General features: G+C 56.6%; 3 protein-coding genes across 5 annotated transcripts; all 3 read left to right on the top strand.

The window, feature by feature from the left end:
- The first annotated feature begins 2085 nt into the window (after nucleotides 1-2085).
- CCDC28B (coiled-coil domain containing 28B) lies at nucleotides 2086-6500 on the top strand. Its single transcript, XM_045548403.1, has 6 exons — nucleotides 2086-2383; nucleotides 3600-3785; nucleotides 4952-5118; nucleotides 5239-5432; nucleotides 5651-5673; nucleotides 6309-6500. Exons 1-6 carry the CDS (start codon nucleotides 2271-2273, stop codon nucleotides 6361-6363), a joined length of 738 nt encoding a protein of 245 aa, XP_045404359.1. The 5' UTR covers nucleotides 2086-2270; the 3' UTR covers nucleotides 6364-6500.
- Nucleotides 6501-6681: 181 nt separating this feature from the next.
- IQCC (IQ motif containing C) lies at nucleotides 6682-9502 on the top strand. The gene is made up of 5 exons (XM_045548402.1): nucleotides 6682-6843; nucleotides 7244-7387; nucleotides 7602-7857; nucleotides 8094-8212; nucleotides 8333-9502. The coding sequence occupies exons 1-5, from the start codon at nucleotides 6802-6804 to the stop codon at nucleotides 9086-9088; spliced, it is 1317 nt and encodes a 438-aa protein (XP_045404358.1). The 5' UTR covers nucleotides 6682-6801; the 3' UTR covers nucleotides 9089-9502.
- A 742-nt stretch (nucleotides 9503-10244) lies between these two features.
- DCDC2B (doublecortin domain containing 2B) lies at nucleotides 10245-14860 on the top strand. 3 transcript variants are annotated; one of them, XM_045548399.1, is made up of 9 exons: nucleotides 10245-10583; nucleotides 11494-11545; nucleotides 12017-12093; nucleotides 12328-12459; nucleotides 12757-12903; nucleotides 13025-13064; nucleotides 13669-13804; nucleotides 14210-14313; nucleotides 14585-14860. In XM_045548399.1, exons 1-9 carry the CDS (start codon nucleotides 10324-10326, stop codon nucleotides 14678-14680), a joined length of 1044 nt encoding a protein of 347 aa, XP_045404355.1. In that variant the 5' UTR covers nucleotides 10245-10323; the 3' UTR covers nucleotides 14681-14860. The 3 variants fall into 3 exon arrangements, with proteins under 3 accessions (XP_045404355.1, XP_045404356.1, XP_045404357.1); XM_045548400.1 differs by lacking the exon at nucleotides 14585-14860 and adding an exon at nucleotides 14512-14540; XM_045548401.1 differs by lacking the exon at nucleotides 12328-12459.
- Nucleotides 14861-14862: the final 2 nt, after the last annotated feature.

Genomic DNA, 14862 nt, shown 5'->3' with positions numbered 1-14862 from the left:
CTTCCTGCCCTCCAGCAGTCACCACAGCCTCAGGACGCTGGCAAATTCACTTCAGCTGCCTGAGTGCAGCCCTTGGCAAAGTTGGCAAGCCACTTACATAAGAGCATCAGAGATAATGTCTTTCATAAAAAAAGTTGTCCCTGGCCTCGGGGGCTCACAGGCTAGTGAGGAGAGAAGGTACTTTAAGGTATAGAAAGATCAGTGGTGCTGGGGAGCAGAGAGGAGGCCCTTGTCCCCTTCAGCACGGGACACCTGGAATGGCCTTCTGACCCAAAGGGCAGGCAGAAGTCTAGGAGTACCTGTAATGAAGTGGTACCTCTGGGAATGCAGGTCCATGGGAGGGTGAGGACAGGGATGAGGCTGGGGCCGACCCTGTGTACCAGGTTAAAGACTTGGCTAGATCCAGAGGGCAATGGGGATCACTGAAGGTGTTTAAATAGGAAATTGGTAGGGGCAGGAGTAAGGCAAAGGCAGGAGACCAGAGAGGTAGGCACAGGCCAGTTGAGGCCTAGATTAAGATGGCTGGACACTCACCACTGCTCTTTGGGTCTGTGCCACAGGCAGTATCCTGTAGCACTGGCCCATGTGAGGGAAGGCACAGGGGCCTCCAGGTTCCTTGACAAGCCCACTTTCTCCAGTTCTTCAGAACAAGCTGGTTTCTCTCTTCCTTTACCCACCTCAAGGGCATTAAAACTGAGGCTCCTTTGTGGGAGACATCCCACTGGTGGCCTCACCCAGCACCTGGCCTCCCTGGGGCCAGAGTTGGTTTGGCATGAAGGAGGGTATGTGGTGAATGCCCAAAAAATGGCAGAGACAACCCCAAGTGCCCTTCCCTCTGGGCCTTCACAGGTAGACATGTCCACACACTGGCTGTGACAGTCCCAGCAAAGCTTCTGATCTTTCTAGCCAGCATCCTGATGGATTGCTATTTTTCTGTGCTGGCCACATTGGTTCCAGTCAAAGGTCCTCTGGAGGATGTGGCAGGATGCCACCCCTTCTCTTGGAGCTTCCAAGCAAAGCAGCTTTGAGAATAACTTGAGTCTCTGGCTCCCAGTGAAGCAGCTGAGGATGGGGACCGCAGGGATGCTCCCACCTTCCTGGACGACCACTGGGGGGCCACTAGAGCAGCTCTGGTGGTGAAGGAGAGGGATCTCCCTGTTGTCTTTCCTCCCTCTGACCTTCTGGTTCTTGAAAAAGTCCTGAATTAGTACCGCCCTTCTGGATTGGTCTGGGTGTTGCAAGCACCCAGGAAAGAGCCCTGTGCAGGTGCCCACAGAAGCAGCACCCATCTCTCTCCAAGTCAGCCAGAGGCCCAACCCAGGGAAGCTCCTGCCCAGGGAGGGGCAGGGTGGGTGGGGTGGCAGTGTGCACTGCTCTGGGCCAGTTAATTTGAGCCTGCTGGCAACCTGGCCAAGGATGAGCCTCTCTCCTGTTGCATCAGATGCTGCTCGGAAGACCTGAGCCAGCAGCCTCTGCCAGGTCTTTAAATAGCTGTCCCATTGATCCCGCTTCGGCTGCAGCCACACCACCGGGGCAGCCTCTTGCAAGCACTCAGGTTTCCCTCTGACGGCTGGAGTCAAGTGCCAGGGAATCGTATGGTGTCCCTTTGGCCTGGTTCTCCCCACACCTGTCTCCTAAGCCTAGGTTGTGTCGAGGGCACCTGTCGCTTCATCAGTGGCAGAATACAGCCCCCACCACTTACCAACCAGGAGTGTCTGGGTGTTGAGAAAGTGGCCTCAAAAGACTGTTGCTTACTTTCCGTTCAGTAAAACGGGGGCTATGACAATGACGATACGTTCCTTCAAGGTTGGTATGAGGATTAGGGTTAGGGTTAGGGTTAGGGTTAGGGGTTAGGGTTAGGGTTAGGGTTAGGGGTTAGGGTTAGGGTTAGGGTTAGGGTTAGGTTAGGGTTAGGTACATAAAGTGTAATAGGGGACCGGACTCACTCAATAGATGGTTGTCTTTGCAGTTTCTTCCTGCTGCTGCTTGTGCTGCTTATATATTTACATTCATACTCTCTCTCCCCCCCTCCCTGTTCCCTCCCTCCCTCTCTCCCCCCTCTCCTCACTACCCCCTCCTTCTGACAAAGCCACCACCATTTTGTAAGGGATTTTAGCTTCTAAAACTGACGGGGAAAATCTCTTTTAAATGGACATCACCTAACTAACAGGCGGGGAGGCGAGATGAGGAGAGAACGGCTTGGGAAACGCGGGGACGCCCCTCCCCTCTGACTCCGTCCCCAGCTCCAGAGACGGTCACTTTCTCTTTAAATGCAAATTACCTCCCGCCTACTCCGCTTCCACCCGGTGGAGTTCCCGAGAGGAGAGGGCGGAGGGCGGAGGGCCCTTGCACCGAAGCTTCGCTCGAGACCCCAAAGCTCCAGGTCAGTGGCCCCTGCGGGCGTGAGGTTGGGGGCGGGGTGACGCGGGTCTGACGCCGCAGCTCGGAGCCGGCTCCGGAGCTGGGAGAGCCATTTGGCACATGGCTTTGGAGACTGAGCGTGGGAAATAGATCCCGGCCGGTCCTGGGGAGCAGGGGCTCCCGCTCCAGTTCTAGCAGGTCCCTAACGGGGTCAGGCTGCTGCAGGGACCGGCGGAGGATGCTCTCCTCTCTGCCCTGCACACACCCCAGACCCGTTCGGTTCAGCCGGCTGTGTGCCAGTGTAAGTGCTCACGCCGCACCACCAAACCGGAGCGCGCGCCTAGGCTTGGCGGTGGGAGCCTGGAGTGAGACCCCCAGAAGGGAGGACCCCAGCTGACCTGAGGCTTGGGGACAGGGCTGGACCAGAGGCCGCGGAGCAGAGCCAGCCACAGGCGCAGCCATTGTTGGAGGCTCAGGCGGCCGTGCTGCCGACCACCCACCCCGCCCTGGCTGCTGCTGAAGCGCAGCGGGGACTTTCTGCCTGGGAAAAGTGAAGCAGCTGGACGCACCCCCCGGGGATCTTCTGGGAGTCCCGGTGTTTGCCGTGGGGGCTGGGCGGAAGGGGAGGGATGCCAGTGTCTAAGTAGGGGAAACCACAATGAACCTGCCCCGTGTGCCAAGGGTTCTCCTGCAGTTGCCCACCCTGGTGGCTACTGCTTGACCCTGGGGCCTTCCCGGGCACCCCCACCTGCACCTCAGCCAACTCCCATGCTGACAGTGTTTGTCAGCATCTGCCTAGGCAGCTGATAAATACAATGGGGCTTAGTTAAGACACCCCTAATCCTCAGCGGGGCTCCTGCCAGCTCACATCCACCCTGTCCCCCCATGTTTCCTCTGCCAGCCCTGCACACACGCCCCCAGCCACAGGGACCGGAAGCCCCAGCAACACCAGGATAATCAGGTCCTGTCCAGCCCTTTCAGGCAGGGCCTATGTTTTCAGGCAGAAGAGGACTTAGAGTGGGCCTTGGAAGGTCCTTCAACTGTATATCCATGATCCTAGCAGCAGGCACTGGCATCTGGCCCTGCCCTTACTGTACAGATGAGGGGCCAGAGGCCCTGACAGTGTAAGGGGACAAGTTGGAAGGTCCCAGGGTCCTTCCTTTGCAGCTCTCAGGGGCTGCTAGGTGAAGGGATAACTTTGTCCTTCAAGTATGTCAGTGGGGTTGCTTCCCTCCCAGGCCTGAGACCCAGCCAGCACCCATGGATGACAAGAAGAAGAAACGGAGTCCCAAGCCCTGTCTCAGCCAGCCAGCCCAGGCCCCAGGCACACTACGCAGGGTCCCCGTGCCCACCAGCCACAGTGGCTCTTTGGCCCTGGGACTTCCTCATCTGCCATCCCCCAAGCAGCGGGCTAAGTTCAAGAGGTGGGTACAGAAGGAAAGCAGGGCAAGGAGGGAGGGACCCCAATTCTGGGCTGAGACCTGTGGGGAGGGAGGCAAGGGGGGCCTTCTGCCTTTTGTTACTAAGCAATCATTGATGCCTTCCTGGGCTGGCCCCAGCTGACCCCTGAGAACTCAGAGATGACTCACACCCAGCCCCTACCCTCAAGTGTGTGGCAAAAAAGTCAGATGATCACTGGGATCACATGGTGTGAGGCTGCACCTCAGAGGAGGGAGCGAACAACCCTGCCAGAAAGTGAGGGTCAGAGAAGGCTGTTGGACACACTGGAGAGGGAATGTTCTAGGCTGAGAGGCTTGCCTGTTATAAATGTGGAAGAAAGATAGTGCCTGAAAGGTTTTGGGAACCACCAGTGGTTTTGGGCCCTGGAGTGTGAGGGGACAGGGAATGGTGAGAGAATACTTGGGTGCAAATTCTCTGTTGCATTTGTTTTAATGATTGGGAATTTGCATTCTACTCTGTAATGTGTCCATGTTTGTTCCCACTAAAATACAATGTGTTCTTTCTCAATCCTTCCAAATAAAACCACCGTGTTTCCCTGTAGCTTTGCACACCACCTGCCTGAAAGGCATGCTTGGGGACAGCCACCGTGGGGTGTGGCTGAAGCTCAGGGCCAGGGTGAGAGCAGTAGGAGATGCAACTGGAGAAGCAGGAGGCCCAGGCTGGCAAGGGCATCAGTGTTATCCTGGGGGCGGTGGAATATTTCAAACAGTCTTTAAATAGAAGAGGGGCAGAAAGATATTTTTGGGAGAAGTAAGACAGCTCTGGTGGCAATAAAGGAATAACTGTCCCTAAATTCACTGAAGACTAGGGAGGACAAGTGACTAAGGGTCACGGGAAGGAATGAGTGAGGCACTCAGACAGGAACCCAGGAGTCCCCTTCCAGGCATGGTTCTGGCTGTGCTATAAGTGGAAAAAGACTTCTTGTTGACCTCTTACCTTCACCCTTCCTCTCTCCCTCCCTTCCCTCTACCAATCTGGTGCCCAGGACAGGGCTAGAAGTACAAACATCCATTTATGTTAGTGAGTGGATGGGCAGATGAATTAATACAGAGACAGACGGTACAAAAGATCTGATGGTGTCTGGCTGCCTCCCCCACCCCGTGACCATGGTCATGTCCACCTCACCCAGAGTAGGCAAAGAGAAGTGCCGCCCAGTGCTGGCTGGAGGTGCGGGTGGCTCTGCTGGCACACCCCTGCAGCACTCCTTCCTGACCGAGGTGACCGATGTCTATGAGATGGAGGGGGGACTGCTGAACCTGCTCAATGATTTTCACTCAGGCCGGCTGCAGGCCTTTGGTGAGTCCTGGGGCCTGGGCTGAGAGGGCCTGTGGGTGGGGTTGGAGGGCCTGGTCTCTGGGGCATGGCTGGGGCCAGGGTCCCAGGCTTGCTCCCAGGGCTCAGACAGGGGCTGTCCAGGGAAGGAATGCTCCTTCGAGCAGTTGGAGCATGTGCGTGAGATGCAGGAGAAGCTGGCCCGGCTGCACTTCAGCCTGGACGTGTGTGGGGAGGAGGACGATGATGAAGAGGAAGAGGACGGGGTCACTGAGGGGCTGCCTGAGGAGCAGAAGAAGACGATGGCTGACCGCAACCTGGACCAGCTGCTTAGCAATGTGGGTCATGGCTGGGTGCTTTGGTTCCTGGGGGCACCAGGGTTGGGGGAGGTACATGCTCCCAAGGCTATTCCTGGGCCCTGGGTGAAAAACTCGGGGAGCATGGATCCAAGAGCTCTGGGCCCTTCAACTTCCCTTAGAAGATGGCCCCCAGAGCATCAGGAGTTTGGTCTGGTGCTCATCTTGACAGAAACCTCCCTTTGTCTCTTTGTTGACAGCTGGAAGATCTTAGTAATTCTATGTATCCTTCCCAAGGGACCTGACAATGTGTGTGCCTGTGTCTCCCAGAGATGAGGTCAGTTTCCTCCTCCTCAACACCCTACAGAATTCACACATAACCAACGTCCTTGAGTTTTGCAGTCCTACTGCGATGGAATTAGCCACAAACTGCCCCCACCCAGGTAGAGAAATGTATAAAGAATTTCCCAACTATTAGGAGAAAAGTGGTTGCAAAGAATGTTTTACCTACTAATCAAAATCTTTGCAAGTACTTTAGCTAACACCAATCCATGGCAAAGCTTGTCTCCCTACCCTTTCAGCACTGAACAATTATTTTTACTAGTTTAGACTACCATCCTATCTAGTCCTCAGTCAGAAACAAGTGTGGGGGGAGTGGGCATCCCCCACCCCAAAACACATGCCACAGTCTGGCTCAGATGCCCACCAGTTCCTTGGACCTGCATGAGCTGATGAAGAGAGAGGGGGTGAGTGACCTGGCAAGGAGGGCAGGTGACGACTGCAACCTCAAACTACTGACGGCCCCAGAGTCCTTTGTCCCGGCCCCGTGCACAGCTGGGACACAGCCTGTGCGGGAGGGGAGGACAGGGGCGGGAGGAAGGACTGGGTCCACAGCCTCACAATCCTTGACTGGCTCAGACAGAAGCTGCACCTGGCCGAGAACGCCGAGCCCGAGGAGCAGTCGGCTGCATAGGTGTCGGACCCAGGCCCAGGCTGCCCCTCATTCCTTTCAAACTGTGACTTTTTACGGACTCGGGAGGGTATTCCGCGGCCCCCCAGGTGCTATGGTGGAGGGGGGCACTGGATGGAATTAAACCAGAAAGCAAGAAAGCGGCTGCGTGTCCTCCCTCCCTCCCTGCGCTCTTCCTCGGCGGCGGCGCCGACCGCCCTGCGCCGCGCACTTTCGGTTTGGGGGTGCCGGACTGGACCGCCCCTTGCGGCCCTGGGAGTGGGAGTGGAGGCTGGGGCGACGCGGGTGGGGCTGTCGCGGAGACGCTTGTAACCCTGGCAAGAGGAAGGCTGCGGTGGAGACGGCGGGGCGCGGCCCTGCACCTGCGCATGCTCACGAGCGGCGCCGGCCAATGACGCATGCGCAGGCGCGCTGCAGGCCTGCGGCGCCGTTGGGGACCGGATGGAGCCGGAGCTGTCGATTCGGAAGGTGTCGGCGCTGCAGGTCGGGGCGGGCGGGAGGTGCACGGCATTCAGGGGGTCTCTACTGGGACATTCAGCAAGATGAAGTGATCATGTTCAGTCCCTCACCCGCGTGCCAGCCTCGGGAGATAGCGGGGCTCCCTCGCCGCACTGCAGAGCGCTGGGACCGCGGGCCCCCGCCACGCGCCCCCACTCCGCCACACGCCCGCGCGGGGTCAGGGAAATAGCTGGAAGGGCCGTAAAGCCAGGAGGGGGATCCAGAGCAGCATCCTCCCTTGAACCCCCGGAGCCCCAGCGCACAGCGTCACCTGTCTTTTCCCCGTGGCCGTGTCCCTCTTGCAGTCACCGGGCTGACCTCTCCAGGAGAATCCCCCCTCCCTTACAGTGATAAGAAACTGCTGTCCCCGCGTTCTCCACACCAGGCCTGTGTCCGGGGCTTCTTGGTCCGACGTCAGTTCCAGAGCTTGCGAGCTGAGTATGAGACGATTGTACGAGAGATTGAAGGCGACCTGGCCACTATTCAGTGGACTGAGGGATGGATTCCCAGGCCCCGATTTCTCCCAGAGGTAGTACAGACCCAGGGGGAGAAGGGAAGGGAAGGAGGGACTCCGGCAGGGTGGAACCCACCCTTCCTGCCGACAGGCTTTTCTCCCTGGAAGAGGCAGCAGACTCTCCTCCTCACATCTCAATCCTTAATCCTCACCACCTGTCTGCTAGATCATGGTGCCCAGATCCTTGGGAGGGCTTAATCCTGAGGCTGTCACACCTCTGATTTCTCAGAAGGCAAAACCCCATCAGACCTGGAAAGCAAGAGAGAGGGTAGCAAATCCAGAGCAAGAACCAGGAAGCCACATCCCATGTAAAGAAGCTGAGAGAGAGGCCGTCTGGGAGGAGATGATGCTGAAGAAGTCAGGAGAGAGCTCAGCAAACCCAGGAAGTCTTCTCTGCAGAGATGACAGCCCGCGGCTTCAGGCTGAACAGAGCAGGAAAGCCAGCCAGGAGGAACCCAGAGACACAACAAGGATGGAGAACCCAGGTACCTCTTTGCCAAGATTCGGGCAAGCCCCTGACCCTCTCTGGGCCCCAGCCTCCCCATCTGAAAAGTGAAAGGTTTGCACTAGATGAGCTTCATCCCTCTCCATCTTCCCTCTGCCTGGTTGGGGGCACCACATGGTTGGGCAGTGGGGGCTGCCAGGGTCTAAAGTTAGACTACTTCTCAAGGTCTACCCCTTAAGTCTCCCCCCCCCGCCCCCTTTCTTCCCTCCTTCACAGAAGCCACAGGTCCAGGACTGCTCCACCACCAGCCTGAGCTTCAGGAGCTCCGATACCGCCACATCCACTTGGCCATGGAACTGCTGTGGCTGCAACAGGCCATCAATAGCCGTAAGGAGGTAGGCACTAACTTGGAGCTCTTTCTGAACATTTAGCGCCAAGGGTGGGGGTTAGGGAGAGACCTCCTGCCATGCCCAAGCAGGCCTGCCTGGTACAGTGTCTGTTCTGTCCCCCAACAGTACCTAATCCTCAAACAAACACTGAGATCGCCAGAGGCAGGCCAGACCAGAGATGAGCCCAGCTTGTGCCCAGACCAGGGAGGACAGGCCTGTGCCAGGGACCGGTCACAACTAAGCCCACCACTGAAGGACCAGTCCTACAGAGACAGGACCACTGGAGAGCTAGACCATGCAGATGACTCCTGCCAGAGGGTCAGATCGCCCCACAAATCTTCAGAAAGTCTGGCTACTACACAAAAAGCTGCTGGAGCTAAGTGTAGGGAACCACGCGCCAAGAGGGCTGGACCACCGTTGCCAACACCATCAAACAGCCAGGCTCTAGGGGACAGGCTCACCAAAGGGCCAGATGATGGAGGACAGACCTCTGGATGGACCTGCCTGCAGCAGACAAAACTTCTGGAGGACCAGAGCCCTGGATGCCTCAAGTCTGGGGACCACTGCACCAGGAAGGCCAGGACACAACTGCCTACACTCTGTGATGACCCAGATATTGAGGAGAAGTCTCCCAGAGGCCTGGACCACAAAGATTCTGACTGCCAAAGAGCCAGGCCACAAGAGTTGGGCCTCTCAGAAGACCACATCGGTTGGGATGGGACCGTGGCAGAGCCAGAGCATAGAGGCCTGGATCTCTGGAGGACTAAATCACCCAAAGGCCAGAACCCCCATGGCAGAAGCACCAGAGGTGGAACCTCTGATGAGCCTAGTCATGAAGGATGGAAAAACCAGAGGACCACCATGGAGATTAAGGCCACCTGAGAACCTGTCTTCCACAGGGTCAGACCATACAGGAGAGGACTGGTAGAGGGGCATGCCATGGCAAACAGGACCACCCGGCTAGACGCTGGGGAGCCAGGAGAGGACCAGGTTCCAACGGGGTATGCTGTGAAAGGGCCATGAACACAGGACCTCATCTTCTCTCCCTGGTACCAGCTCTACCTCCTGCTCCTGCCCTGGCCATCGGTGGCTCGTGGGGCCAAGAGAAGCTAGGGCAGAGACCTGACATAAGTGCAGGGAGTAGGACACCCTTTCATCCTCTGCCTGTGGCTCAATCCAAATTTCTGGATAAGGAGTTATCAGGAAACATTTGCTGGGAGAAAAAAAAAAGGAGTTACCTGGGGAAAGTGGACTGGGAGGCTTCATGGAGAAGAATAAAGGGTTTTTGGATTCTGAGCCTGGCTGCTTTCTTCTTTTGCCTCTGGCTAGGACAAACTCTGAGCCTTCTTATTTACTTCCTCTTGGCATGGGGCATCAACCCAGAGCCACCTGGGAGTCATGGCCCAGGAGCACATCTAGATCTAGCCCCGCTCCTTGGGGAATAGTCCCCAAAGCTGACTCCCGTTGAGCTCAGCCCGTGGGCTTAAGGAGGCTCTGGAAAGGACTGGAACATCTGGGTTTAAGTGTGATCTCCACCACTCCTTTTGTCACTGTGCTCTAGGATCTTTTAGGATTTTTTCTTTCTTTCTTTTTTTTTGAGACAGAGTTTTGCTCTGTTGCCCCAGCTAGAGAGTGCAGTGGCGTCATCACAGCTCACTGCAACCTCAAACTCCTGGATTCAGGTGATCCTCCTGCTTCAGCCTCCTGACTAGCTGGACTACAGGTACACACCACCACACCCAGCTAATTTTTTCTTTTCTTTTTTTTTTTTTTTTTGGTAGAGACAAGGTCTCGCTCTTGCTCAGGATGGTCTTGAACTCCTTATCTCAAGTGATCCTCCCACCCCGGCCTCCCAGAGTGCTAGGATTACAGGAGTGAGCCACCCTGCCCAGCGTCGTCTTTTTTCATTTAATGATCATACCTAGCCTACCCTTGAGAGGCTCCTTCCAGGACAGATGAGATGGGACCTTGAATACAGATAAAATATAAATGCTCTTGCCAGAGACTCCCCCTGCCATCCTGGGTGAGAGGGCAGGACTCCACTTCTGATTGGCACCGCTCCCAGCCCTGCCTTGGTTGCCTGGCAACAGCTCTGCGTCTCTGACTGAGGAGACACCATGGCGGTTCCAAGGGCCAAGAGGGTAGTGGTGTACCGGAATGGGGACCCCTTTTTCCCAGGCTCCCGGCTGGTGGTGACTCAGCGCCGCTTCCCCACCATGGAAGCCTTCCTCCGTGAGGTGACTTCAGTTGTGCAGGCCCCACTAGCTGTGCGTGCTCTCTACACGCCTTGTCACGGCCACCCTGTCACCGACCTGGCAGACTTGCAGAACGGAGGGCAGTATGTGGCTGCTGGGTTTGAACGATTCCACAAGCTGCAGTGAGTGGGCTGGGACTGGCCAAAGGGCCTGGGAGGGCGGTGACAGCAACAGCAATGGCGTGCATTCAGTACTCACTGTGTGCGCACCAGGCACTTCATACGTTTTCTCGCTTAACTCTGTGAAGGGGGGTCGTTTTACCTCCACTGGTTAGAAGGAGAAAACAGACTGAAAACCTGCCTAAGAGTACACAACAAATAGTTGAGTTGCAATTCAAATCAAATTCTCTCCAATGCTGATGTTTATGCCTGACACGGCCAAAACCAGCCTGTGGGAGGGAGACCGCTCTCCTCCAAGTTGAGCCCCTTTCTCCAAAAGCTCTTCTCGATTTGATCCCCCACCTGCCAGCCTCACCAAACACTCTAAATCCACCCCTCACTTCCTCCCTGCTGTGCTCAGGCATCCCAAACGCTCCCATTAGGCCAGGCCCATGCCCCATTGCAGGGTGTGGCTGTCTTCCAAGGTAGGAGTGTCTGAGCCTCCAACTCAGATCTGGCTTCCAAGTCCTACTCTTAGCTCTCAGCTGAGGCTGCTTACTGTAAGGTAAGGAGCAAGGGGCTGGGGCTAGATAGCCTTAGGATCTAGGCAGGGTCACTTCCTGTGTGACCTTGGGCGAGTCACTTAACTTCTCAGAGTCTCATACAAAGTGGAGAGAAAACCACTGGTTTCTCCTGACCCTTAATCTTATGGTTTGTGTTAAGACCCCAGTCTGGATTTCCAGACTGATCCAGCACTTGAAGGATCCTAAGGCAGGTTCAAGGGCCTGTATCTGTTTCTGGACCGAGATGACAGACTGTTCCGATGGGGAGGGGTACCTGGTGAGCTGCGCCCCAGCCCCACACTCTGGCAATGACTGGGTGCTGAGGCCTCAGGCTCCTCAAGATGACCTGTGTGACCTATCTGTCCTTACAGCTATTTGCCCCCTGGAGGGAAGGATCCAGGTGGGAAGAGCAGCAGACTGCAAGTAAGTCCTGGGGGAGGCTGTCCCCTGGCCCCTCTGTCTTCCCACCCACCTGGGACTGCCCCAATTTGGGATTTGGTCTGGGAAGTGAGGGGCCCTGGAAGCAGCAGGATCCTCCAGTTCCGTGGGGGACACTCTCCACACCCACTCTGGAGCCAGCCTCTATCCTTCCTGGGCGCAGGATTTCAAGACACTCCCTTGCTCCTGTACCAGCCTGTCACTTTATCTCCATACTGTGGTCCCCAAGGGAAAGAGCAAGCTGTGAAACACAGATGAGAGCAGGGGATGTGACTCAGGGAATGCAGAGGCACCCTTTGGTGCTTTGGTTTAAGGTGTGACCAGTCTCATCTCTCCTTGCCCCTTCTCCTGCCCCAGTCTGGTTCCTGTCCCCTCATCCAACACACCCTGGACTGACCCACCCCTAGCCAGAGGCCTCAATTCTCTCCTGATTTGGGTGCCTGACTTGGGTTTCAGGGTCTTCCCGTGACTCGCTGCCTGTGTGATGGGGCCCTTGAACAGGGGCTGCCTGCAGGCGCCCCCTGCTGTATCCAGTGAGTGCCAATGTCGGGAGCAGGGGTATAGATTTATGTATCAGTAAGACCAAGAAAATGGCGGTGGGTTTGTTCCAAAAGCCCCTGGTTACTGGTGTGGATATGAAAAGTCCAACATGCTTGATGGGTGCAATTGTTCTCAGACCAACTGCTGGTCCTGTGCCACCCTTCTTCCTCTCACATGGAGGGAGTCCTGGGGACCCTCCCCCTTATCAGGCTGCTCTTTTGTCTCAGTGTGTTCAGGAATGGGGACCTGGTAAGTCCCCCATTTAGTCTGAAGTTGTCCAGGGCTGCCAGCCAGGACTGGGAAACCGTGCTGAAGCTCCTGACTGAGAAGGCCAAGTTGCCGAGTGGGGCTGTGTGCAAGTGAGTATGGAGGCCCAAAAGTACTCAAAGAGGGTCTCCCCACTGGTTTCGGCTCTTCCTGAGAATGAAAAGGCAAAAGGAAGGCATGTTCCCACAAGTGGGACAGCCTCCTATGCCACAGGGAGAGGCCCCTCCAGCCCAGCCCTAGGAGGCAGGGCAGAGCCTGGGTGACTGGTACCCGGAAGGCCAGCGGGCAGAAGGTACTTTGGAATAACCGTACCCACCGCTTCATGGTCTGCTGAGCATGAAGAGGCATCTTGCCCACAGGCCCTGATCCTGCTCACCTCTCCCTCCCAGACTCTGCACCCTGGAGGGGCTCACAGTGTCAGCAGGGGAGGCTCTGGTGAGTGGCCATTACTACGTGGCTGTCGGAGAGGATGAGTTCAAGGCCCTCCCCTATCTGGAGATGCTGGTCCCCAGTCCCTCCCTGCCCCGGGGCTGCTGGTATGTATGTGGGAAGGAGAAGAGTAACAGGTGGGAGCAGCGGAAGCCGCCCTCTGGGGCTGTGTGCCTTGACTCCAAGCCCTCCTGTGCCCACTGCCAGCCTCTCTTTCTGTCATTGTAGGCATCCTCCAGGCCCGACGTCCAGGCCCCACAGGCAGGAGGTAGGTGCTGCAGGGGACCGTGGGGTGGAAGGAAGGGGAGTGACTGGCTGACAACTTTTCCAGCCCAGGCTCTGACCTTATTTCACTCCATCCTCTTAATAATCTTGTGAAAGATTATCCCCATTGTCCAGAGGTGGAAACTGAAGCTCAGAGGAGTAAAGTGATTTGTTCAGGGTGACACAGTTATTGAGTGGCAGGGGCCAGACCAGAATGCTGATCTTCAGGACTCTGATTTGTAGGCCTTACTGCCGTCTCGCTCGGTTGGATGCTGGGAGAGAGAACTAGCACATGTGGCAGAGCAGGGTCCAGGGGAACTTATTTCAGGCCCAAGCCTGCCCAAGAGATGAGCCAGTGTGCGTGGGGGCAGAGGGCACACAGTCTGGTTTCACTGGGCAGCTACGATGCCAGGTTCCAGCTGCTCTGTCCCTGGATGAGGCAGCCTGGTGGGAAGAGGTAGCAGGGAGAGAGGATGCAGGCTGGGAGGACAGACAGCATCTCCTCTCCCAGTTCCCACAGGCATCAGGGGCATTCTGAAGCCTGAACTGTGGAAGGGGAAAGGTAAGAACAGCCAGCAACCAGGGTCCAACCAATGTTCCTTCTACAGGCCCATGGCCACAGGGCCCGGGCAACCCAGCCCTCTCCAAAGGAACCAGGCCACAGTGAGCCATCTGCTTTCTATGCCAGACCCCAGCAGGACATTCAGCCAAGAAGCACGCTCCCCACTCTCTCATTCCCGTCAGGTGAGGGGCCCCTGGGGCCCAGGCCCTTCTCAGCCACCCTTTGATGGTGACAAGGGATGGTCCTTGCTGTTGTTGGGGATGTCTGTGGGGGCTGAATGTCTAGGCAAAGAGCTGGCCATGACCTCAGCACAACTGTCTCCTACTTCCCCATCTGTATATCCAGCCCCTTGCTTCTTCACGGGGATATCGTATGAAAAGAAGCACATGGAAAGGACATGCTTATCTCAAAGTGCTGAGACTTCAGGGGTGGCACTGGGCCAAAGGCCCTTCCTCTCAACTATCCTGGAGGTGGCAGAGAATTTAGAACAAGGCTGGGGAGGGGAAGGGGCTAGTAGCGAAAGTCAAGGGAAAGAAGGCTGAGGGCCCCTCAGGCTGGGCATCAGCCAATGCTGCCTCCCCCATTAGGAGCTAAGGGAGTATATGGGGCTCCCCACCCAAGGTGGGAGACAGCAGGGGCCCGGGAAGTAGCAGACGATGAAGACACCCAGACAGAGGAGCCCTTGGATCGGGTAAGCCATTGGATCAGGAAGCAGTATTTGGGTTGGGAGGATTTCCCAGCCAGAAACTGGCAGCCCTGGGCCCCAGGAACAGCTCTTCCCCCTTGCGACTGTTCACAGATGTCCTAATGTCTCAGAGCCCGACTTCCTACCTTGGTAAATGAGGAAGCAGTTCCCAGTTTCTCAAGTCTCTTCCTTTCCTGGGGTCAGGGGCCTCCTGGCTGAGGGCTGGAAGCTGGACATACTCATGGCTCCATTCTGTATGGCTTCCCACCTCCTCTAGACGGTGGCAGAGACAGTGGAAGAGGCCCTGTCCCTGGAAAAGCAGCCTGGGGCTGGGGCTACAATCTCAGCCTCAGCTCCTGCTCTGCCATCTTGAGAGCCAGCAGCTCCAGACACCGCTCTAGCTATCTTCTGTCCTTAGCTTCCAGCAACCTGTCCCTGAGGATCCAGCACCTCCCCTGGGCTCACAGCGTACATTCTTCCTCTCCTAAACCCACACCCCAGTCTTCCCTTCCTTCCTGAGCAGAGCAGGGGAACGGGAGCAGGTGTGATACAATA

Source organism: Lemur catta, chromosome 3, assembly GCF_020740605.2.
Source record: "Lemur catta isolate mLemCat1 chromosome 3, mLemCat1.pri, whole genome shotgun sequence".
Lineage (NCBI taxonomy): Eukaryota > Metazoa > Chordata > Mammalia > Primates > Lemuridae > Lemur > Lemur catta.
This window is presented reverse-complemented; position numbering and strand designations above follow the sequence as displayed.